The sequence below is a fragment of the Protopterus annectens genome, chromosome 7.part0 (genome assembly GCF_019279795.1).
Source record: "Protopterus annectens isolate FY-2018-M chromosome 7.part0, PAN1.0, whole genome shotgun sequence".
Classification (NCBI taxonomy): Eukaryota; Metazoa; Chordata; order Ceratodontiformes; family Protopteridae; genus Protopterus; species Protopterus annectens.
The window spans coordinates 1,949,336,199-1,949,362,053 of record NC_056739.1 but is presented as its reverse complement, the minus strand read 5'-3'; the positions used below and the strand labels follow the sequence as shown (position 1 = coordinate 1,949,362,053).

General features: G+C 40.3%; 1 protein-coding gene across 1 annotated transcript in view; it reads right to left on the bottom strand.

The window, feature by feature from the left end:
- The window catches only part of AKAP13 (A-kinase anchoring protein 13), a 2,349,678-nt gene that overhangs the window by 288,655 nt on the left and 2,035,168 nt on the right, over positions 1-25,855 (bottom strand). Inside the window, exons 18-20 of the mRNA XM_044078370.1 lie at positions 22,720-22,866; positions 4,128-4,375; positions 1,115-1,240 (exon numbers count right to left, since the gene is read on the bottom strand). Of these exons, the coding sequence (XP_043934305.1) occupies positions 1,115-1,240; positions 4,128-4,375; positions 22,720-22,866 (521 nt within the window). The remainder of the gene's footprint in view (positions 1-1,114; positions 1,241-4,127; positions 4,376-22,719; positions 22,867-25,855) is intronic.

Below are 25,855 nucleotides of genomic sequence, written 5' to 3'. Positions count from 1 at the left end.
ACTTTCTCATCTAGTTTTGTTGCAACACCAGCAAGAAAGGGGCTGACAAACTTTTGAAGATAATAGACCGTGTAATGATCATGTCGTCAGAGCATACTGAGATGAAGTAATCTATTAAGACTTCACAACATGCAAGTAATTAGTAGAAGCTTAAAAATAATATAATATGTTAAAAATTCCTTTTTTCTCTACACTGATCTCCTCCCACTTTCCCATTTCCCTTCTTTTTTTCCATCATTTTTAACAGTTTAATATTCTAGTAAAACTTAACAGCTCCTGAGTTTAGTTGTTCATATACAGCCTTATTTTATCACAGTTGCTATACATATTTTTGCAATAAAATCAATTTTATTGCAAACCTCACAAATGAAACACTTCTGTCATAAGTTACACATTTTATTCGCAATTCCAGCCAATAAAAAAAATGGGGGAAAAAAGTTATTTATTAGAGCAGTATAGTGGTTGGTGTTGCCACATCACAGCTCCAACTTCTGAGGTCTGAATTACAACATGGGTGTGTGCATCATGTGTTTCTGACAGTGCACTCTCGAACATGTGTAGAGTCTGTATGTTTACCCCCCCCCATGCTGACATGGGCAATTTCTGTGAGCTCCAGTGTACAGACAGGAATCAGTTCACTGTAACCCTTACCATTTTCCTTGGTTTGCCATTAGGGTTACCAAGTATAACATAAGGCAGGCAGAAAAAACACCACCTGTTTTCTATAAAACTGTGATCCCAATCCCTTAACAACTCTATAGAGTTCTTCATCTGTATAACTTCAGAAAAACAGCTAAATAAGTGTACATTAGAGGACAATATTCCTCTTCCTCCTCTTCTACAGTCCTCATTTTTTTAAATGGGACAATACATGTTAGTCACCATGAGTGTCCCTCATCAAATAAAATCATGTTCTTTTGTACCACATGTAATAAAAACCCATAGAAATAACATAACATCATCACACTCCAATTGCAAACTTAAAATGACTTCTTAGATTTTGGAACAGCTCACTGATTAGAAAGAAATCAAGGTGAGAAACTACACAAAAAGGTAGAAGCGTTTACTGAGGGACCACAATGAGCATAGCTGAGGTACAGAATCTTCAACCCACCCTTATAAAGGCCTGCAGATTCTTCTCTTTTGCGTACAGCTCCTTGAAATGGTTCACAGCTTCATTATGGTGCCCGCAGAACTTCCCATACGTTTTCTTCATTTCTTCTGCACTAGCTCCAGAAAACTGTTAATAAGCAAGTTGGATTAGAAGAGAAAACACAAAACATGCAACTGTTTGACAAAATCTTCTACTCATCAGTAATAAGACGAACATTTCCAGTATGCAATCATTGTACTACCAAACTGTGACTTAAACTAAAAATTCAGTACCACAGCTGCAGTTCTAAGCAAGGGCAACACATGCTAATGCCTCTATAATTCAGATCTTCACTCAAGACTTCAAGTCAAGCTTCAAAGCTCAAAAACAGTCTCTGCTAAACCCCACATAACATGGCTTGCTGTCTATAAATATGTCATAATGCAACACATCCTTACCATATTCTTAGGATAACAGGCTTACAGAAAAATTGTGTCCCTTCCTATACAGGTATGCATCCTTAAAGAAAATAATGCAGATCTAAACAAAAATAATGCAGATCTAAACAAAACAAATATGTACTGTGAAAAGTAAAAATGTTAAAGAGATTATGGAATTTTCTTTCCTCTGCTATCCATTCATTACTTGTCAAAGCATACTTCTTGCATACAGGAGTATACAGCACCTAAGTCACTTGTTTATAGTTAATACCAGAATCATTCTCCAGGGGTCCTCGACCCTCATCCTTCCTCCCCCAGTCCTCATGAGCTATAATATTCTACTCATGCAGCAACAGTTACTGCAGCAGTGATCAAATGATGAGTATAGTTCAGCTGTATAATTAACAGTAAATGCGTGAATGATGACTTCTGCAGAAGGTGCTCCTTCCCACCCTCCCTCCCTCTCGCTCTCTACCCCCTTATTTTTTGTATAATTTTTGTTTGCCAGGGTAAGGACACTCTTTGTTATATACCTAGCACTGACTTCTTTCAGGACTGTAGCCTCCCTGTTACTATTGACTTGAAAGCTCTGAAATGCTTGGCACCCAGACAACTGATTTTCTGCAGCTCTGCTCGAGCTCTCAACAAACCAGGCACATGGAAGTTGCTCTTAAGCTTTGGAAGCTGGATGGCTATTCTACCTTAGGCAGGATATAACCCAATATAGCTATGGCTATTGCAGGAGTGTTCAAATTATGAACATCTAAAAAGATGTCCACCAACTCTAAATATAGTACTTACTGCAAATATGTTTGCATTACAATTGTGTTTTGCTATTTTTTTTTTCTCCTTCTGAACCTACTACATCTATATTTTACATGTACGCCACAGAGCTATCTACTACTGCTTTCATCAAATTGTGGTTTCAACTTGTGTTTCCAGTTATAAACATGCAGATCCAAGTAAAAAACTCAGCAGCAAAAGACCACAAAATAATAGCCAAAACAATAATTTTTCACACGGGAAAGGGAGTCTCCAAACTCCTGAACTTTGGGGACAGTCCTCCACTCCCAAAATCTACACAATCTCACTCTAAGCTAGCACAGTCTCAGGACAAAGGTCATGGCTCTTTTCCAGGGGTGGGTACCCCTTGAATACAAACAGATGGCAAGCTTTTGATGGTTCACCTCATGGGTCTATCTAGGTGATCTTTCAACACATCAGGTTTGTGTCATTCTGTAGCTTCTGTATGTGTCATTTAATCCTCTATACTTATATAAGCCCTAACATGACGCATGGTACCATTTGGATCATTTTTATATGCTTTTAAAGGGCTAAGGGTACCCACAAAAGTCATGATGTTAGCAAGCATATACAGTAATGCAGTATTTCATCTCACTGCTACTACTGATAAACAGTAAAACTGTTATGAAACGTATGAACTCAAATGTATCTGTATGAAGCTGCATATAATCTTATAGCACAGGATAAATGCAAAGAGCTGTTAACAATCTGATTCCTGTAGTCCAGGGCTTATGCCCTTACAAATAAATCTGTAAATAAATCACATGTACACAAAAATACATGTACTAACTTTAACTTATTGTACTATTTATGCTTTTTGCCTCATCAAATGCTTACAGGCTTCTCCTCTTTTCCCTGGGGCTGTCATGTAGGCAATTGCAGAGTTTTCTTATTTTTTATCCCTAGCCATCTGTCCCTACTATGCCAGCTGGCAATCTGCTGTGCTAGAACAAAGATTGCAATGTCAGACCCTTACATATGTGTGTTTTTGGGAAGCTGCTTATTAGTACCATGCATGAAGTACCACTGATTCTGGTACAGCCTCTGCCCTGTGTGCTTGGACTCTGCCAAAAGTCACCAAGTCTTCTGGTCACACTGCTCTCCCCCCATGAAGGGTAAGCGGATGTCATCACAGGCTCAGTCTCGCACCTTCTGGCTATCTCCAAGTCCTAGTTCACCAGTTAAGCTAGGTTCAACAATATTCATATGTACCATGAAAACAACAGAATTGTCAACAAAAAACAATCGCTCACACCATACGCTCCAGAGACCTCAAGCTCATTACCACAATCAATAGAACATGCTGGAGGGATAGGTTCATAACCCAGAGACTGCCCATGCTATGGAATAGACTTCCCCATACATGTTAAGCAGAGCACCTCACTGGCCCTCTTCAAGAGAAATCTTGATGAGTGGATGGGAAATAGAAAATTCATTCTGGGGATCACTCCAGTGGCTCTACTTGACAGAGGCACTAGGAACTAAGGTTGGGTGGCACGATGCCAGAGTAATCCTATGGGCTAGGCTTGTAAAGGCTCTAGGACCATTAGCCTAGTACACAGCTATGAACCTATGTAAATCTTGAAACGTAAGTGGATTGTGGCTATAAACAATCTAGATCACTCCACTTAACCAAGTCACCTAACAAGATACTACCTACAAAACCTAGCAGTTATGCTTCATGCATGTGTATGACTCTTCCTAGGAATCCTTTATCATTGGAGCCAAGTCAATGATATGATCTTCTGCTTTTGTCTTCCCATAAGCAACCATGTTTACATTGGTCTTACCTGATTCAACAAGATGTCCCCAATTTTCTTTATGAGAAAGTTCTTATTGTTGCTCACTGCAGATTCTTTCTTCCTTTCCATAAGTCGTGCAAAGAACTGGGCATGCATGTCAAGGAGAGTCTCCAAGCAAGGAAAGATCTTATCCACTGTCTGAGCTTCAAGATGTACCTCGTTGATCATTCCTTTACTGTAGACATCTGACATGATCTTCAAGGTGCGGACATAGTGCATTTCTGTCTGAATCAGCTCTACAAAAAGCAAACATTTCAGTTATGAATGAATGAACACTAATACATGTTAAGAGTTCTATTCAATACTGAGTTCAAAACAGATGAACAACAAATCAAGAAATGAAAAATCTGTTTTAGTCATGCTAATCTGCCTTCTCTATAACATCTGGGAATAAATATCAACAAAGACAAAATAAAAGTATCCAGCAATATCCACATCCAAATGACAGTCCATACAAGTAGCCCTGCAACTACACTAAGTGAGAATCTTGTTTTTGTTCTGCAGCTTCTAAACCCTGCTTATTTACTTCCCAGCACTTTTTCATAGGCCCTTTCTTTGCTAAGCTTCTATAAATCCAGATGATACTTCTTTTCACATAAGCACAACTAAGAACCACGTTATTTATAAGGCAAACAAATGTCTGCTACTCCTAAGTAACAGCTATGAATTTTGTCTTAAACTTACTGACATGCCTACTCCACAAGTTTTGGTCCATTCACATGCCATATTCTATGTCCTAGCCTGCAATGTTTTATGAAATACTCCATGCCATTGGTGCAAAATCTGATACTGGAATTGTATTAACTGCAACTTCCTGCATCTGAGGTACAGCTTCTTTTTTTTTTTGTGCCTAATTTATAGGGACAAATGATGGAAGAAATGTTCTGCAAGAGCATATGGGTAAGCCTGAACAAGCCAGTTAAGCTTACAAATGTTAATTAAACTACAATGTGTAGGCTTTGAAAACAGTCTGATAAATTAGATACAAGTTAAAATCTGAAAGAAACCACTATACGTCATAACCTAAGACTTGTTATTACTGCAGGGCTTTTAGACATTTGGTGCAAAACTGTACAAAAAGAAAATGTGAATAATGTCACAGTAAAAGAATTCAAAAATAAAGTGGGCAAAATTTGACAGAAATCTCATTTTAGTATGAGAAAACAAATTATAGCTACAAAATGAAACCCGGTTCATTCTCCCGCACTTTGCACTGTGTTTCTGAATGCTACAACATTAGTAATATCCAGTATTTCTTGAGGTAGCAAGCTCCATGTGGTGGGTACAAATGACTAGCAGGATAGTCTCCAATTTTAATAAATGTTTTAATTATTCATTAATTTGCACTTGTTGACTATGACTAACCTTCTGAGATAACAGCCCTTTTTCAGAGAATGCCTGGGGAGAAAAGCTCCACAGTATACATAAGAATGATAACACCTATGTGGTGTGGAATGTCACACCTCTAACAGCCTACATACATCTTGCATTCCAAAGTATTTGCCGAAAAATAAACTTAAAAAGCATAAGATAAACAAATGAAATATTTTGTGAACAATACAATCTATTAAAACTGTACAAATAGCAATGTTATCAGTAAGAAAGTACAGTTGTGTACACTTTATTTTATTTATTTTATTTATTTAACATTTGTTAACAGGGAAAGTCTGACTTGGAACGAAGCCAATTTTCAGCGGAGGCCCAGGGAGAAAGGCTCCAGATGCATGTCTTTGTAATGTGGGAGAAAACCGGAGCACCCAGAGGAAACCCACATGAATGCAGGGAGGACATGCAGACTCCACACAGAAGGCACCCCATCCGAGAATTGAACCAGAGAACCTCTTGCTGAGAGGTGACAATGCTACCGCTGCACCACTGCGCCGTACCGTAGTACACTTACCATAAATGTAGATGTGCGAGTGTATTCACTGTTGCAGTCATCACACTTGGGTTATCTGCCTGCAGGTAGCCCTCAGTCGGCCCGAATACCAGAGTCTTAGGATTTCTGCATCAGATGATATCGCCTCTTTCATGACGTCATGGGTATAAAATATGCAGCCGACGCCATTACATCAGTTTTTCTTGTCCCAGATGTCAGGAGCCCCCAAAATAAGGAGCAATTACATGGTGTGGAACACCTTCAGTAAAAAGTAAATACCATTACCATAAGATATGGCCAAAAAAGAGTATAGGTAGAAGGTATGGAAAAGTCAGGGGGCTGGAGGGAGGGTAACCAGGACTGCAACAGTGAATACACTCAAACATCTACATTTATGGTAAGTGTACACAACTGTACTACGTTCTTCGTGTTTCACTGTTGCAGTCATCAAACTTGGGTTGATTCATAAAGCTGAGGAAGGGTGGAAGCAGTCACAAAGTATTAGGGCTGGCTAGCAGGCCTTGTAAGACTGCTGTAGCAAATCCAGCTCTGGATTTAGAAAAGATAGGTAAGTGGTAATGCTTGCTGAAGGTGTGTACTGAACTCCAGGTTGCAGCTTCCAGGATTGTCCATGGTAGGGACTCCCCTGAGAAATGCTGTAGAGGTTGAGGTAGCCCTAGTGGAATGGGTTCTGATCCCCTGTGGGGTAGGTTTTCCATGGTGCTTGTAGCAGAAATGGATGCATTGTGCTATCCATTTGGAGATGGTTTTCTTTGAAATGGCCTTGTCCTCTGCCCCTGTAGCAAAGCTGACTAGCAGCTGGTCAGATTTTCTGAACGGTTTAGTCCTGTCAAGGTAGAACCTAAGCTGTCTGTGCACGTCCAAGGAGTGCAGAATCCTTTCCCCTTTATTCTGAAGATTAGGAAAAAAAGGTTGGTAAATGGATGGACTGGTTTAAAGCCACACTGGATACCACCTTGTGCATAAATGATGGTGTTAGAAAAATATGTATTAGTAACATGCATGCTTAGTGAATTCGAGGTTTAAAAGGGTTAATACATTTATTCTGGTCACACTGCATGAAAATATGCACAGCTATGATCTGCTTATGCCATGGAAATTAACAAGAAGCATTTGATTTCTGCTAATGTCATGAAAATAATAATAAGTGTTTCTACTAGTGTCATGAGACTTAACAAAGAGTTATTAATTTTCTGCTTATGCCATGAGAAAGTACACAGCTGCTAGAAGCTATTCATAATGAAAACAAAGGCTGCTTGGAAGTATAAACCGTAGTCAGCATTACTTGTACCAAAGCTAGAAATGTACCTTGAATCTAGGTAAAATGTAACACATATATTAGAACTGCACAACTGAAGAATAGAAAGATTGTAGTGGGCTAAAAATAAGCCCAAAGGCCAGGTTGTTTTTCTCAAATGTTTTTGTAAATCAACAATAATCCAGTCATGTCAGCAGGAAATCTAAGTAACATTTTCTATGTAACACATAGTGAGTTTTAAATCTGAACATGTCAGACAGGAAATCTAAGTAACATTTTCTGTAGAACAATACAGAAAGCTGTGTCTAACTACGTCAGCAATAGAAGCAACATTTCTGTGTAACATGGAAAGAACTGTATAAAAGTAGCATACTGCTCACTAGTAATTTAGACAAATCCTGTATCTGCATGCTTTGTCTCCTTGCTGCAAGTTAATAAAGGGTGCCATACTTGAACCTTACGTGAATTGGTCTTTGAAGTTTTTTCCTTTGACAGATGGGTTAGTCCTGAGGGGAAAACCTGAAAGCATGGAAGATAATGAAGGGTTCCACAGCCATAAGGACCTGTAACTCAGACACTCTTCTTGCTGAAGTGATGGCTAGAAGTAAGGCTGTTTTCCAAGAGAGGAATTTTAACTCTGCTGTAGCAGCAGGCTCAAAAGGGGGAAGCGTGAGCTTCTCTACTACAAAGTTAAGGTCCCAGGCACGAGTGTGAGCTCTCCTCGGGGGTCTTAAATTGTTAGCTCCTCTTAGGAGCTGTTTGACCAGAGGGGGAGAGAAGAGGGGTGGCTCAATATTGTAATGAGCTGAGATGGCAGAGGCATTAATCTTAATGGATGAGAAGGACAGGCCTTTGTGGAGCAGCTCTGCTAGATAATCAGGGATTTGAGGTAAGGTGGGCACGGCTGTGTCCCTTCTCTGAGACTGGCTCCAAGAACAGTATCTTTTCCACTTTTCTGAATAGGATTTCCTAGTACTAGGCCTCCTGGCCTCAAGGATGACATCCAGCACCTGTTTGCTGAGGATTGCTGGTGATGTATTCAGGGAATAAGCCAGGATGCTAGGTTCAGGGTTTGCAGCTGAGGATGCGAAATCTGGCCCTCCTGCTGGGACAGCACAGAGAGAGTCTGATGCAGGTGCCAGGGTGGCACTGCTGTCAGACTGTGTAAAAGTGAGTACCAGTGCTGGCATGGCCAGCCTGGCACAATAGGGATTGTCCTTGGCCTGTTCTGTTTGATCCTGAGTAGTATTTTCAAGAGGAGGGGCAGAGGGGGAAAGGCCTAGATTGAGAGGTTTTCCCATGTAAAGGATAGGGCATCCACTTTCCATGCTTGGCTGTGGGGAGTTCTGGTGCAAAATTTGCTCAATTGATGGTTCTGGGGGGAGGGTAGCAAAGAGGTCCAACTCTGGTGTCCCCCACCTGTGGGTTAGAAGCTTGAATGAACTGGGTTCCAGTTTCCACTCGTGCAGATCCATTAGACTTCTGCTTAAGTCGTCTGCCAGTGAATTTTGTTTGCCTGGCAGGAACTGAGCTTGCAGGTGCACTTGGTTGCTCAAGGCTGTGTTCCACAGAGCCATGGCTAACCTACAGAGTGGGTAGGAATGAGATCCCCCTGCTTGTTTATGTACCACATGATTGCAATGTTTTCTGTCTTTATCAAGAGTTGTTCTGGAAGGATAAGGTATTTGAAGACTATCAGTGCATTCTGTACAGCTAACATTTCTTTTTGATTGATATGCTGGTGCATTTGTCCTGGGCTCCATTTGTCTTGAATGCATTTGCCTGCTATGTGAGCCCCCCAAGCGTAGTTTGATGCGTCTGTTGTCAGGGTTTAGGCGGCTGGGGGTTGAGTGAAAGGGAGTCCCTTTTTGTTGCTGCAGGCCTTTGCCCACCAAAGGAACTCTGCCCTTAGGCAAGGAATGATCTGAAACACTGTTTCCAGGTCCTGAGAATGTTGACACCAGAGACTTTTTAAATACCATTGAAGTTTCCTCATATGCAGTCTTGCATATGGAATTAGAAGAATGCATGAGGCCATGAACCCTAGGGCTTGCTTATTTTTCTTGCAGTTAGCTGGGTTTGGGTGGCCAGTAGTTGGAAGTAATTTGTCAAATAAACCTGCTTTTCTGGAGTGAGGAATGCCTTCTGGGAAGTTGTGTTCAAGCTTGCTCCCAGGAATACAATTTCTTGGCTGGGTACCAGATGTGATTTCTTTTCGTTGATGGTATAAGCCAGAGAAGTTAGGAGTCTCTTTACAAATGTCAGGTGCTGAAGTAGCAATTCCTGACTTTCCACCTGAATCAGGCAAACGTCCCAAGTATGGGTAAATTTTAATGTTTCTCTGCCTGCAGTACGCAATGGCTGGAGCCAGGCACTTTGTAAATACCCTGGGTGCAGTAGATAAGGCAAAGGGAAGTGCAGAGAACTGATAGTGCATACAGCCTGCCCTGAAATGTAGATATTTCCTGCAAGATTCCCTTATGGGGATGTGAAGATAAGCTTCTTTTAAGTCTAGGGTGACCAGCCAGGAGTTCTTGGCTAGCATAGGCAGCAGCTGTTGGAGTGTAAGCATTTTGAACTTTGGTACCACCAGGAAGGTGTTGAGAATTGACAGATCCAGGATTGGGCGCCAAGAGTTTTCTTTTCTGGGCACCAGAAATAGTCTGCAGTAGAAACACTGTCCCCTTTGCTCTGTTGGAACAGGTTGAATAGCCCTGATACTGAGAAGAGAAAGTACTTGCTTTTGGGCCTGTGCCCACTGCTTTGGGGGAAGGTCTGGCAATCCGCTTGGGGTTGGCAGTGAATGGAAGTAGAATCTGTATCCCTGGGATACAATGTTTAAGACCCAATGGTCCTGGGTAATGTATTCCCAGTTTTTGCATGCAGTGCGAGATTTCTTCCTAGTGGTGCAAGTACTTGGGCATGGCTGGGAAGGATGCAGGAGAAGTCATTGTGAACTTTATCCATAAGAGGGTGGCTTACAACTCACTGTTTTTAAGGTGGGAGCACTCCATTGTTTAGATCTGTGCATACCTTAGAAATGTAGTCTTTGTGGTCTGTTGCCCCTGGATTTGGAGTGAGAAGACCTGGGAGGGACTGGAAAGGACCAGTTTTTCAAAGGTCAATGCCTACTGAATCTAGGTGGCTGTACCTGTAAGAAATATTTAACAGTTTGCATAGATTTAGCTTTTTCCTCCATCTTTTTAAGAACTTCTTCTGCTTTTGTGCCAAACAAACATCCTTGATTTAATGGAGCATCTAGTAATTTTGCTTTGACATGGTCTGGCAAGATTTGTTCCTTCAGCCAAGCATGCCTTCTCAGAACAGACCCAGTGACAGCAACCCTGCAAGATGCTTCTAAGGCATCAAAACCACACTGCAAAGTATGTTTACCAACTTGGTTTGCAGAATGCATTAACTCTTGTAAATCTTTATTTTCTGCACAATCAGGAATCAACAAAATTTTTTGTTTAATTAGTTCCATAATATCCTGCTGGTACTTCAACATGTGAAAGTGGCAATTTAAAGCCCTGATGGCAAGAGTTGCAGCGGTATATACCTTCTTACCCCATCTGTCTAAAGCCCTAGAATCCCTGTCCGAAGGGGTAGGGTTTTTGACTGTAGTAGCCTTAATAGCTTTAGGTCCCTGGGAAATGGACTCTGGATCCCCAGTAGGATTTTTAAAGAGAAACTTGTGAGAGTCAGGTACTCTATAGTACCTGTCAGGCTTTCTAGGAGCTGGAAGTTAAGTATCACGGGTAAGACTTGATTTTATGAAGACATCATCTACAATATCCACGACAGGGGGTATAGCTAGAGGCCTGTGCGGAGGCAAGTCTAAAAATTCCCTGAGTCTCTTTTTTGACTGATGGTAGTCCTGATATTCCCATCGGAAATGCTCTCTTAGGGTATGCAAGGATTCACCGAAAGAAAAGTCCTCTGGAAGGGAGGCAGAGGGAATGGAATCCTCTGCATCTGAATCCTCATAGGTGGATAAGGGTATGTCCTGGTAATCAGAGGGGTCAGAGTAATCGGAATCATGGTATACAGAATCTAAAGGAAAATCAATTTTTTGTCTTTTAGAGGGGGAAGGCTGGCTTCCCTTAATTAAACTAATAAGGTCTTCAGCCATTCTAAGCATTTGTTTCTGAGGCATGGGAGCTTGAGAATGTGCTTTGATCGTTAGTTTCCTAGGCGTAGTGCGAACTCTGGGCCTGAGAAATTCGGTAGTTTTAGGCAAAAACAAAGTAGTTGGTTTAATATGAACACCGGAAGGCCTGAATACACTCTCAGAAGCCGTTGCTTGCACAGCGGCTCCGGACCCATCCAAGGTAGAGACATCCGCAGGTTCCATAGTCGAAGAAGCATTTCGCTGCATACTGGACTCCGAATGGGTCTCAGTAGAGGCCTGCGAATCTGTAGAAGCGGGTATCAGGGGCTGTGAAAGCAACTCACTGTGTACCGGCGGACTGGCGACTAGCTTAACGGAAGCATCGTCGGCAGTTTTGGACCTATGCGGTCTTCTCTGTCTTTATCCTTACTTTTTTCAGAAGATTGGTAGTCAGATGGCTTAATGAAGCCATTTTGGAATACAGAAAATGAGAGCAAAAGAATTTAGTGACAAAGATAGCCTGACGACAAATAGTTTGGGCGTTGAACAAGGCACAAAACCACCAGTGAGGAACGTCGTGGTGTGGGCCTAAACAGGTGACGCAGTAAGAATGAAAATCTCTGTGAGGTATTTGCTTTCAACAGGCAAGACAATTGTCAACTATTTCTGACATTGGTTAAAGCAAGAAAAAATGATCCCCAATGGGGTACTTAGCTTTAGAAGACTTCAGGTTTGAAACTCAAAAAACAAAAATTTCAGCTAGCGGCCGACCGGCCATTGCGAACTGCTTCTACTTCGGGCTCCCGCATGGCAAGAAAAGCTGATGTAATGGCATCAGTTGCATATTTTATACCCCTTACAACTTGACATCATGGAAGAGGCGACAGCATCTGACACAGAAATTCCAAGACTTTGGTATTCGGGCCGACTGAGGGCTATCTGCAGGCAGATAACCCAAGTGTGATGACTGTAACTGTGAAACACGAAGAATAAGAAGTTATGTACCTACCATAACGTTCCATGTTAGTTGTGTTCTTCTCGCCTTCTTTCTTGCTGGTTGAGTTCGGCCATCTACTAAAGCTCAGGAGCTATTTAATGGCACGAGGCCTCCCCTTATCCCACAATGCTTGGCGCTAGGTACCCAGATCTCGTTTGCCGCTTCAGCTACGAGGTTGCGCTTTTACTGGCTCAGGTCGTATTAATCCTTTTATTTGTATTACTAGCTAATATTTACCTTGTATTTTTCTTATATATAGACTGTCTTTCCCTTGTAGTGTAGTTAGACTGTGTATCCCCTAGTTTGTCCCACTAAGGAAACTCGTTTTCTGTTAGAGAGTTTCTACCCCCCCCCTTGTTTCTCTCTATTAGTGGCTAACCTCACCCTTGTTGTACCTATAGGAGTAGTGTTTAGCCTTGTAGTATTTGTATATTTTTATTAAGGATAGTTGTTATTAAGTGTGTGTGATAGTTTTTTGTGGTTATTATTAATATTATGTGGTTATTATTGTTAGCTTAACTAGTGTGGGTGTGTGAGTGTTTCTGTGTGCCTTGTTTAAGACGTTTAATTTTTCTCTCTTTAGTATCCCTGGGACACTTTAGCTGAGAATCAAACAGGACGTCTTACTGTGAGGTGACAACACTACCGCAGCACCACCACCGCAGTTATTTTTGATGTATTATGTATATATGGAAATAGTACTTATTTTCATAATTACTAACAAACAACTATCAATATTTCCAGTACAGTGTGACATTAACATTTTCAGTGAATTGTCCAGTCTCTCACATTGGTGTATCATACCATACAACTCAATAAAATGTAGGTCTCTCAGTTGTGAAAATATGAAAATATGAATAATACGTGGCAAACAAAAACTAGTTTCTCCACAGGAGGACATCCTAGACTAACAATCTTAGCGTTATTTTGTTAATAATGCCTCAGCCTTTCTAACACTGTTTAGTGTTAGTCAGTAAGTGACTTAGTTAAAGAAGCCAGAGCCAAAAAAGTTCTAGATGCCACAATGAAATATGGGAGTGACTGTTAAGTATACAAAAAAGGCGTTTGAGTGAGTTAACAGTGGAAAAAATATAATGCATAACAGAAGTGAAAAAATAAATAAGTAATATTCACAATAGCTTAAAAACAAAAATATAATAACAGGCATGTATAAAATGCAATAATTACTTAAAGTCACATTTACTGGCTATCATTGCACTTAATTTTAATAGCTTAAGTGATTGCTGAATTGTTTGTATTAAACTGTTGACAGATCTCAGGACAAAGCAAGCAAGCAACTGGTACTTTGCCAGAAGATCTAGAAATCTGTCTGACAGACGATTAGCACTGTTGAGGAAGTGGTCAGAAAAAGATGACCATTACCTAGCCAGCAGATTCTGAAGTCAAAGGAGGAAGCTGATGGCTCTCATACATGTCAAGATCTTTGGGTTAAAAGTTCCAGTGCAATCAAGTGTAGCAGGTTGAGTCCAGATGCTGAGTGACAGAGTGGGGAACAAAAGCTATGTGAGGCAGCTGACAAAAGAGGCATTGCTATAGTTGTGTGCTACCTTATGGAGGGAAGATAACTAATGCTAAGGGAGATACTCTGTCAAACATAGCTCCTGTTAAGTCTGCACTGATGAAACAGTACCTTACATACTTGCAATTATACACAGCAAGACATGCAGACAAGCATAAGGAGAAGGCAGACAGGGTAGATACGACCAGCAGCCACATCTCCAACAGAGTCTGGTAAACTGGCTAATTCAACTGAAGAGGCAGATAACCGCAGCAAATCTGAATTTGAGCCACAGCTGCGAAAATGTATTAGACTTCCTTTGGAAAGGGAACTAGGGAGGATCAAAGACAGGTACAGCTCTCATGAAGGGGCAGTCAAAGAGAATTCCCTATTCTCAAAGGCAAGGAGAATTTGAACACTGGAAGAAGGGGCTATTATACAGACAAAGGACTCTTACAGGGGGCTAAAAGAAGTAGCACTGCAGCAGCCTAAGGGCATACCATCAGTCACTTCTGACCATATCTCATGTTAATCAATTTTCAGACCTTACTGGTATAAAGCACACAAACAAAGGCATGTGTAAAATTTTTATTGGCCAGATATTACAAAATATGTCATCAGGTAGTGGAAGTTGTGTGGGCAATGCCAACAGGCCTGAAAGATGGAAGACAAATCCACGGCTATTTTGGTACCCTTGCCTGCTAATAAGAGCCCATCTGAAAGGGTGGCCACAGACAATTCAGAGCATCTTGGTACTCCCAAGCACCACAGATAAGAGAGATGTCCTGGCGGCAGTAGGCTATGCTACTAGGCACAATAAGGTTGTGGCTTTATGCTCTAATGAAGCAAGATAGCAAATGTTCTGTTAGGGTTTTTCAGCAAGGTTGGCCTTCCTTGGGAATGAAAGACATAGTTAGTACTTTAATATCACACCTGCTGAACTGTTTGTAGAAGCATTGTGGGGTAAAGCAGCTAAAGACTACTCCCTACAATCCACAATAAAATGGTCTGGTTGGAGAGGTTTATTGTTATTGTTAAAAGAATGCTGAAGGCATGTGCAAACCAGTTTATGCAGTGGCAAGACAACTACTTGCCCTACATCCTCTCTGTGTAAAGAAAAGAGCCCAAAAAATCCATCATTTAGCTGCTTTCTGGTTACATGGTGGCTGGGGAGGGGGAGATGGCTTTAATCTTTGATGAATGGGAGTGTGACTGTGATTCTGATAAGAAATCTGTTGTGGGGAATGTCTTCAATGTCAGGATTGGGCTGACACAGTTCTTGTATTTGGAACAACAGTCCAAGCGCAATAGCAGTAAAAGATCTGGCATGACTGGACAGAAAAAGCCAGATAATACAACTGAACAAAATATGATTTTGCTTACTCTAAATTATCACACTAAGCTACAACACTATGGGAGGGTGCTATCATTCTTGTTACAGAGGTACTAAATGTTAATTATGCTGCACAGTTCCCATGCAGTAGCATAAAAACAGATTCAACAATTTTAACAAGCTGAAACTAAGGCACTGAATATCTGTAGTGGGTTACAGGTGGAATCAAAAGGATATCTTGTGGAAGGTATTCTTATTGAGACTTGGTCTGGCACCTCATTGGAAGACACAGCATTTCCTCAGCAGCCACTCCTTTTCCAGTTTCAGGAAATTCAAGCAGAACTACAGGACCTTGGGTACATGACTGTTGCTAAGCCAGGGTATACACAACTGGTCGAGCATGACACAGACACAAGTATCAAAACTCTATTCTAACGGGCTTCTAACAGAGGAACTGAAAATGTCAAGGAATCCATGTGGGAGAAGCTTAAGAAGATGATGGATCTGGGGTAATCCATGAATCCAACAGTCCCTGCACCTCACTGATAGTGCGGATGCAAAAGAAAGATGGCAGGCCAAGTTCTGTGTAGACTACAGGAAACTGAAAAGTCACACAGAGTTGAATACTTGATGTACTCCTAGGGCAGGTGAAGCCCTACAACAGCTGGGAGAGATTAATCATATGACTACTACTGACCAAAGACTTAGCAAGTACAGTGATACCTGCATAAAGGAAGTAGTCAGCTTTCTTATCTATTCTGAGTTTTATGAGTTCATCAAAAAGCTCTTTGCAAATGCCCTAGTGACCTTCCAGTGGATGGTAGATTGCATCCTAGCAACAGTGTGGTACTACTCTGTCGTTTGAATAGATGATATTACAATTTACAGTCAGTCCATTCATAAACATATTCAATATGTTAAGGAAGTACTAAGCAGGCTAACAAGATAACCAATAACTATTAATGCAAATAAATAAAGGTGGGAATGGCAGTGATATCTCATCCTTGGCATGAGGTAGATGGTGGCAGGACCTGTCAAAAGTGTGCCAAGGTGGAGGAAATCCAAACACAGCAGCACTGGATTGGTACCAGTAATGCAACTTCAGATAACCTTTGAAGACAAGAAATCGGACACTGCAGCTAAAAGGATTTTACCCTCAAACCAAGCAGTGTGTTACAGGGTGTTTCAAGAAAGCTTGCCTGAGTCAGAAAACCAGTATCATGTGAAATTCTGCTTTTTGGAATTGCTGTAACCACAAACACACAGACTCTCAGATATATACCCACACATGCAGGTAAGCAATCATTTACACAATTTTCTAAAGAGCATAAAAACAAACAATAGATATCATTTAAAATAAAATAAAAAAAATGTGTGTGTGTGTGTGTGTGTGTGTGTGTGTGTGTGTGTGTGTGTGTGTGTGTGTGTGTGTGTATATATATATAAATATAGATATATATATATAAAGGGTTCCTATTAGAACCACGAACGCTTGAAATTTTGAATGGTATATGGTCGACACCATATGATTTGAAATTTCAAGCATTCGAGGATTAAATGTAATGGCGCCGTTTGGTGCAGAATGGGAGAATTTCCCTTTTTCTGCACTGAAGTGCGATCTTGGAGTTGGTATATTTAATTAGGGGGAGTGTGGGGGTGCAGGGGGGCTTGCCTCCCTGCCTGCACCATTAAGGTAAGTTTTTTATTTTTTATTATATATTCAAACTTTTAAACTTCGAACATATGGGATTCGAAGTTTAGAAAGTTTGAATATATAATATAGACCCTATATATATATATATATATATATATATATATATATATATATATATATATATATATATATATATCTCTCTCTCTCTCTATATATATATATATATATATATATATATACATATACATATATATATATATATATATATATATATATGTATACTGGTACAGACTGACGAAAGGTTAGAGTACACTGTAACCATGAGAGTAAAAACCTTTTGATCTGGAGGAAATATAGAACTACAACCCAAATTTTACAAAGCTTTATTCAAGAAAATAAAAACATCATATGGTATTTGAGTGCTTTTGTTCGTTAGGTAGTGTTACATGGTCGAACTTCTTCAGAAATACAATTCTTAACTTGTAACTTCATACATTTAAGACTTTTCTCTGGCTACTGAGTGGGGGGGGGGGGGTTAGCTTATCTGATCCATTTTAGTAAGCTTTTTACATTTAGGTTCCCATTCAAGCCTGGGGGCGTGTCAGCCTGGAGTTTCACCTGCCCTCTAAGTTCTCTGACTTAGTTCCAGCTGGGGGGTTGGTATCACCATTGGGGATGGTGACTTTGTCCAGGATTATGAAGAGGAATTTAGTGCAAACTGGGATGGTATATTTGTGTTTTGCTACAGTGTTTTTAATACCTTGGTTTCTACTGGGTTGGTAGTGTTCCTTGATTTGGTCGCTTAGTTTTCTTACTGTTTTGCCTACATATTTGGATCCACATTGTTTGCAGATTCAAGGTACATTATGTCTGTAGTGCTGGCGTTGAATGCTTGCTGGAAGGTGAAAATGTGCCTAGGGGATTTTAGGGTGAAGTGTTCCCCTTTGGCTATGTACTGGCAGCAGATGCATTTGCCACAGCTGTACATGGCTGGAAGCCTCTGAGCATTAGGGGTGGTAGTTGGGGGGGGGGGGGGGCTGCATCAAACATAGCCTTAAGAGATAGTGTTCTCTTGTAGCTGAAGACTGGGAATGGTCCCAGTGCTTTTTGCAGTTCGTAGCTGCTTTTAATGATCTTCCAGTTGCTTGTCAGTATAGTTTTGATGGATTCTGAGTCCAGGGAGATTGGCAGGGGGAATCTGGTGCTGTCTTTAGAGGCTGTGTTTCCCTTCGTGTTGTGGAACCCATATCCTAATATTGGAGGGTATCTAAGGAGTCTGTTATCTGAGGTCTCCCTCCAGATACTCTTGATCAGTTCCACGGGGTAGTGCTTGTCAGTGAAGAGCTTGGCTAGGAAGTGGCATTCTTGTATGAATGCTTCCTCTTTGTTGACCATCTGGCTTAACTGCACAAACTGGCCCTTTACTATGTTCTTCTTCATGAAGAAGGGGTGTTAGCTGGTGTAGTCTAGATAGTTGTTGTGGACCATCTGTTTCCTGTGTATGTTGGGCGAACACTTTTTGGAGACCAGGTCTAAGGACAGTGTGACACCCAGAAATTGGACTTCATTCCATTTGCCTGAGAGGGTGAAGTCCAAGAAGTCTATGCTGTGGTTGATTTTGTCTAGAAACAGGTCAAGTTCCTCGGGGGGTCCTTCCCAGAGGAAAAAGATATCTATATAGTGTTTATATAAACTGGGGGACACAAACCCTGCAAGGTTGGTGTGGATGTCAGTCTCCCACCAAATTAGGACTAAGTTGGCATAAGCTGGTGCCATTTTGGCTCCCATAGCCACCCCTTGGAGTTGTTGGTAGATCTGGCCACTGAAAAAGAAGTAATTATTTTCCAGTACTATTTCTAGTAGTGAAATCCATGTTTGGACTCAATGTGGTGGGGTTTGGGTGCAGTTGACTAGGTATTTCCCCACACTGTCTAACCCCTGTTGGTGGGGGATACTAGGGTACAGTGTCACTCTGTCCAGCATGACAAGGGTGCAGTGGTTTGTAATTGGGGGTAGCTGATGGATAACATTTAGGAATTTCCAGGAGTCTCTAAGGTAGTACTGGGACTCCTGAACTATCGGGTTTAAGGAGTTATCCAGACGTGCCAAGATATATTCCGTTTTGGTCTTTTTAGACTCTACTATGTGTCTCAGGGGTGGGTTGTTTGGGTCTTTGTGCATTTTTGGGATCCCAAACATTTTCCCAATTTGGGGAGATGGTACTGTCATGAACTCTAACTCCCAGTCGGAGATAAAGTCTTTCTGATAGAGGTCAACCAATCCTTTGTCTATGTTTAAAAAGCTTAGGTCAACCATCTCAGGGGACACAGATTTTTAGCATGCTGTGCTGGAAAGTGTGGCCTCCATCTTGTTGATGTAAGTGCTGGTGTCCATTAGAATGATACCAGCGCCCTTGTCGGCTTTCATGTTAGTAATGTTTGGCACATTTTTGAGCTGTTACAATGCTTTTCTCTCAAGGGTTGAGCGGTTAAACCATTTGGTGCATGATTTCCTTTCCAGGGAGGCTCTGATTTAATTCTCGCAAACCTTGGAGAAGATACTGAAGGTTTGATTGAGAGGAGGGTTAAATGTGCTTCTTCTCCTTGGTGGGCCGTTGGTATCATTGTCAGACCCTTCCTCGTCACTATCGGATGGGGAAGGAGGTAGTGCCTGGTTTGGGAAAGTAATACTCCTTTGTGGGGGAGCAGAGCCTGTAGCTGGCTGGTAGCTTGGGCTGGTGGTCCCCAAGTACTGAATGTCGTACCCTTGTCTGTCTGAGAACCCTTGCTCATTTTTATACCTTGTTTAAGATTCAGTTTCCTGCAAAATAGTTTCAGGTCCAGTACTACGTTTGTGATGGAGGACCTTTGGTTCGGAATAATATGTAGACAGACATATCTGCTCCAAAATTCAGTTGATGTCAAAGGTTTCAGAGTCAAGTAAATAAGATATGAAGACCCTGGAACCAAGGTAAGGATACAGGCTGGTGCTGAACACACAGGCTCTAACTGATGTCACAGTTCCAAAACAACCAGGGATGGGGAAAAACAAGTATAGGTCATGAAGGAACGAAAAAACACTTCTATGAAAACACCCACTGGTAATCCAAAACGACCAGGATGCAAGGATCACGAACCAAAGCGTTGAGTAAAAAAGTTCTTTAATTGAAACAGCTTCACCAATACAGCTAAAAAATACAAGTGCTTCTAAAAGTAGCTGTATTGGTGAAGCTGTTTCAATTAAAGAACTTTTTTACTCAACGCTTTGGTTCGTGATCCTTGCATCCTGGTCGTTTTGGATTACCAATAGGTCATGAAGGACCATCCTGCTCCACCCTACCTACTGAGAGAGGTGGGATGACATCCATCATAATCTGTGGCTTCAGAAAAGTCCTCATTATTTGGTCCCAATGAGCATGTGTGTTACTCCTAAATTACCTGGCAGACCAAAGTGAGGAAGTGGAGGGTGATCTTTATGATATGTAGCAGGACAGTTACTTTTCAGAGGAATGTCTGCTCACAGTCTGCTTGGAAACTTGTCTGGAATCACAGCTGAACTGACATATACGGAACCAAGGGTGAAGATTCTTGTACCAAAATTACTGCCACTGGAGATTGTACTGGCTCCTGTCTCAAGGCGTTTCTCTGATTTTCTCTTCCTGGAGTCTTTGTCTTTATCTCTCTCCTTATCTCTTACCTTATCCTCATCTTTCCTTTTTCTGGCTTGTCTGCAGATGAAGGCAGAGGGTCAGGAGGAAGAAGCCCCTTCCTAATTAATTTGTACCTCCTGTGCCAGCAAGTGTGGCCCAAAGTCCTTGCAAATGACAAAATCTGCTGTGAGGTGATCCGGTTCCAAGCTCACAATGTACAGACAGTGGGCATCATACAGCATAATCTTGTGACTGCACTGGTCACATTTCCTGAATTGTTATTCAAGTGTGTAATAACACTGTCCAGAAGAATATCAAACTGGTAACAATGACATAGAATTACCACTACAGGGGCTACAGTAATTTAAAAGGTAAACAAGAACTTTTTAAATGATATAATGATGAAAATGGACTTCTAGACCTCCTGCCTAATCAACACAAAGGAGATGAGGGAAAGACGACTGCTAAAACTAATTGAATAAAGGGAATATATCCAAATAAGTATGAATAAGTCTAAATCTAGACCAGAAAGAAGTTGTTTGAAGAAAAATACAGCAGTAATACTGTAATGATAAGGAGCAGTTAGCTGGTGGGCATTAAGGATCTATCTGGTCACTAATGGTGGCAAATGAGATCTGAGGGCATTCAGTCCACAGAGGGATTATAAAAGGATTTTTGTTTTCATTTTTTAAATGAGCTGAAGGCAAGTTTGAAAATTAAGGGACAGTCAGATTGAATAGACTGAATGAAACAGGAAACATTGAGCAACTGTGGCAATCTTAATGAGTCAGAACCATACTATACCTCAAAATGTCAGTCTGCAACCATCAGGGGTTAAAAAACATACTATACTTCAACATCTCATAGTCAAAAATGCAGTAGTTTCACAATGATGACAGAATCGTCATAGTATAACAGCAGAAAAATAGAAACACTAATAGTAGACATAGGGATGATGAAAATCAATTTAGGCACAGAGAAAACTACTCACAGGACACTCCTGGAAAACTGTATTATCATTTTCCATTGGAGACCTATTTCAAAAACTTCTGTTACAAGAAAGGAATGAAGAACCTGTGGCCAGGCATGTAGTATACCACTACTGACACAGGTACCACTGCTAGAAGTATCAATCAGAAACATACTGAAAAATGACTTGCAGCATGGCATTTCTAGTGTTGCAGCTTCTCATTCTATGACCCCTGTCCAAGATAAAACCCAGGATTAGCCTTTTCAGTAACTAGTTGCAAATCTAGGAAGTGTGAGACCAAGCTAATTTACCACCTGAAGAAGTAAGATACCAATTTTACATTTTGTCATGAGAAAGGTATACGAAATCTAACTGGAAAATAAGGAAACATAATCTGAAATATTAAAGTTATACTCAATGCTTAATTTAACAGTTCATTCTAAAAGTGAGATGCAATTTAAATCCCTTTAAATGTAATAAAAATTTCCTAGCCCATGGTGTGTTACATTTGAATAGGTGCCACACTGACCACCAAGTCTGCTGTGGAAGAGATACATCAGAAAAGAGAACCACATAAGAACTCATTTTCAACAAGGCACAAAAATTTACCACAGTCATCATCCTTATCAAAATACCATTATAAAGTCTGTCAAAGCTTCCCTCCTACCCAAGCAAGTCCATGCTTACACACATGGGAAAGTGCACACACACAATCATCGTAGTGGCCAAGTTGTTCATCATATCTGGAAGTCAAACATCTCCTAAAGTTGCAGTTTATTACCTGACCAAAAAATAAAAATAAAACAGAAGTGGTTAACAGGAGGGTATGAAACCCTTTAAAGCATGCCCCCACATTTGGTCTACAAATCTTCAGTCTACAAACTGCATCAGATCTCATTCTTATAGCTAGCACACTCACTGAAAATGTAAAATGTGTAAACGGGTTACTCTCGGTATGTTTATCACTGGCTCACTTAACTTCTCAGAAAGGCAGGCACCTTGTAAAATGAACCAATACCAATCAGACATGACTTTGCTAATATATAACATTCTTGTTACCCTTCCCGATCACTAAATAATAGTGAAAAGATATAGGACATTAACGTAGATTTGATAGCATGCCAAAAATTCATTAATCTAGATACATTTGAAAAGCAGAAGTAAACTATGCACCAAATGCTGTTCTTACCATAAATGACATCTTGCCGTTTAACCACTTCTTTTTTTTGTTGACGGACAAATTTGCCATCCACTGCCTGACTCCAAGATTCAGCCTCCAGTTCCTTGGAGTCCATGTCAAATTCACCCATAAGCTGCCCTTCATTTACATCAGTTCCTGCAAAAAATGGTATGTACTACTCATTAAATTATATCCTAACCTTCCTTAAACAATGTTTTCCAAAATGCTAAATTACAAGTGAATGTTTTGCCAAAAAATCTGAACATATGCATTTTATCTACATAAATATATTCAAAGGCAACAGTTAGATGACAGAAGTGTTGAAATATGATCACCATTAAAGCTGCTGTTATACTAACATGGAAATTATATATGCCCTTTGTGTTTAAAATTAACTTTACTTTACTGGCTCTGTAGTGGAGAGGAATGGAGTGAAGATGGCAACCCAGGCAACCAGGGTTTGATCGGTGGCCTTGGCAGTGCAGAATTCAAAAAGAAGGGACAAGAATGAAGAGGCATACCCACTGCCTTTCCAGCAGGAGGGGGGGGGGGGTTGCAGGCACTTGGGTGGCACATAGGAGTGTGATTTCTCTGGTGGAAATGGGGAAATCATGTTCAGTGCTTCAGAGATGGAGACAGAGCTGCTTGCTGGCAACAGCCTTCACAGAAATGAGGGACGACAAAAGAGGCCCACGTATTTCATGACGCCCTTCCACTCCATGCACGTGGGAAGATAAGGTCCATACAGCAAAAAGCCCGCAAACCTCCTTTGATGGCTGCTTTAATAATGTCCCCCCCCCCTCTCATCTGACTCTTGCCTTCAGTGATAAGGGAACAAATGGATCTACCAGTTGAGGGGGAGCTGATGATCTGCAGGCAGTGGGGGACAGACAACAAATAAATAACACTTTACTAAATATTTATTGTAGTACACTAGCGTGCCTAAGCATACTTTAGTAATATCAGCATGTGATTAAACTGAACAAACAATATGACAGATAACATCACGGCAGCAGTAAGAAAATGTAATATTCTCCATTCAGGTGTGATACATCAGCTACCTGACAACATACACAAAACAAAAAATGTAAAATTAGTCATGTATTCATGGTAACTGATAAAGAAATGGACTTACTGTCACCACACAGCCTAAATGATTTTACACTAAAGTGGCATTTCATACCTTATACAAAATGTTTATTGCATTTTTAAATTTAAGTTTCAAGCATTTTTTAAACTTATTTAGTAGTTATCTATTTTTGAAATAGATAACTATTATATATACCTTCTACAGTAGTTATCTATTTCAAAGCCAATTTATATGCCAATAATTTTTTATTGTTGCTATAGTTTACTTTAGCAAAAGCTTGACAAATCTTGTGTTAGATCTGTGACTGATGCAGTTATGACACAGAAATGGAGATATAATTGTATTCAAAAAGGTAGTGAATACAAGGCATAGTCCCCCAATCAATATGTATGCAGCTGAAAAAAGGGAAGTCATACAACTGATTTTTCTGATCTGGATGTTATCACTCTAACAGAGTAGGCTTTTTTCAGGTTTGCCTCGGCATCTCAACTCCTAAAGATAAAATGATCGATTAATTACTTCAAACTGCCCATATATAATGTGTTTACAAGTCACCCAATAACCTCCTTTATGGCAAGAAACCTACCCACAGGGGTAAGTTCGCTTAGAAGGTTAATAAAAGAATGAGTGAACAATTATAAAATTAAATAAAATATACCATCTCTGCACATCACACAAGACACAACTTTAATGCATTTGTGCCCCCTGCTTATTATTACCAAAGTTACTCTGATAAAAATTCCTGACGCTCTCCATGCAATTCCATTCTCCAAAGCAATACATGGAGTCAAAAGAACAGCAATCAGCAAGCAAAGCTCATAGCCAAATGCAATCAAGTAACCTGGAGCCTCTCTTTTTATACCGCTACAGCTACATGAAGAATTTCGTTATAAAATCAGTGAGAAAAAGTGAAGGCCAGTTGGAAATGCACTTTTTAATTAAATATGACACAATGTAACAGCTGAAAAATGAAGATGGAACAAAAAGCTCTTGAAAACATTTAAAGCTGGCAGGTATGAGATTTTAACATCTCCAAGGAAATGCTGGAAGAAGACTATTCTGTTAAAAGAACTGCCTTCGACTTCACTTGTCTATATGGCCCTCCTGTAGCACCTACAGGTTGATTCTAAGATCAGTCAACACAGCTGAGATGGTTTGTTTTATTTTCTCATTTCAGTCAATCAGTACTAGTACAACACCCCAGTAAAACTTCACATGAATGTAGAAGAAAACTCTTCCAAAAAACAAAAAACAAAACAAAAAAAAAAACAGTTGAAACCGAACTCTTCAGCTACATGTTAATTAGGTAAACAGATTCAGGAAAAAAATGAAAGCCTGGCCTTGATAAAAATAATAAAGAGTATAAAAATTGTAACATTCAGTTAATGAAACATTCAAAAACTAAAACATTTTGTTTGCTCTTGGCATATTGTTTATTCTGTGAAACATCTCCTTTTGTAGTTTACAAAACAATGTAAAGATTTATCAGATGAACTCATTACGGATTCACAATCAAAACAGAATTTCATATGAACGTACTTGACAGGACCAAGATAATTTAGATAACTAGGTGCTAGTTCACTACACTGCTAATAAGTCATGTTGCCAGCCAGGAGGAGACATGACAGAGACATCTTGTCATGAGATACAGCACGCAACAACCACTGATTTCCACACCTCCTAGTACTGCAGCTGTGCCATAATGGATTAACCTCTTCTCTGCCATGCCCTACACCTTTCCCACCCAAACATATTCCATTGCCTGTGTCACTTAACCAGCCACCGTTCCTAACCTGAGTTTGAAAAATGTCTATGGAGATCAGTGCTCTACACTGGAAAACCAATACAAATAAAACAAAATAAATCATTTGAAGACAAGAGTTTATTTCAAATCTCTGACAGTAAGTGATGCTCCTATATAGACAGCAGAATGTCTTTTGAATGAAACAAGAGTAAGAAGCATTAACACAAGCAAAGCCAAAATTATTATCCTGACAGTTCCTAGCTGTGGATCCTAAAATCAAACAAATAAGTCAGTATAAACTTGGTGACTAC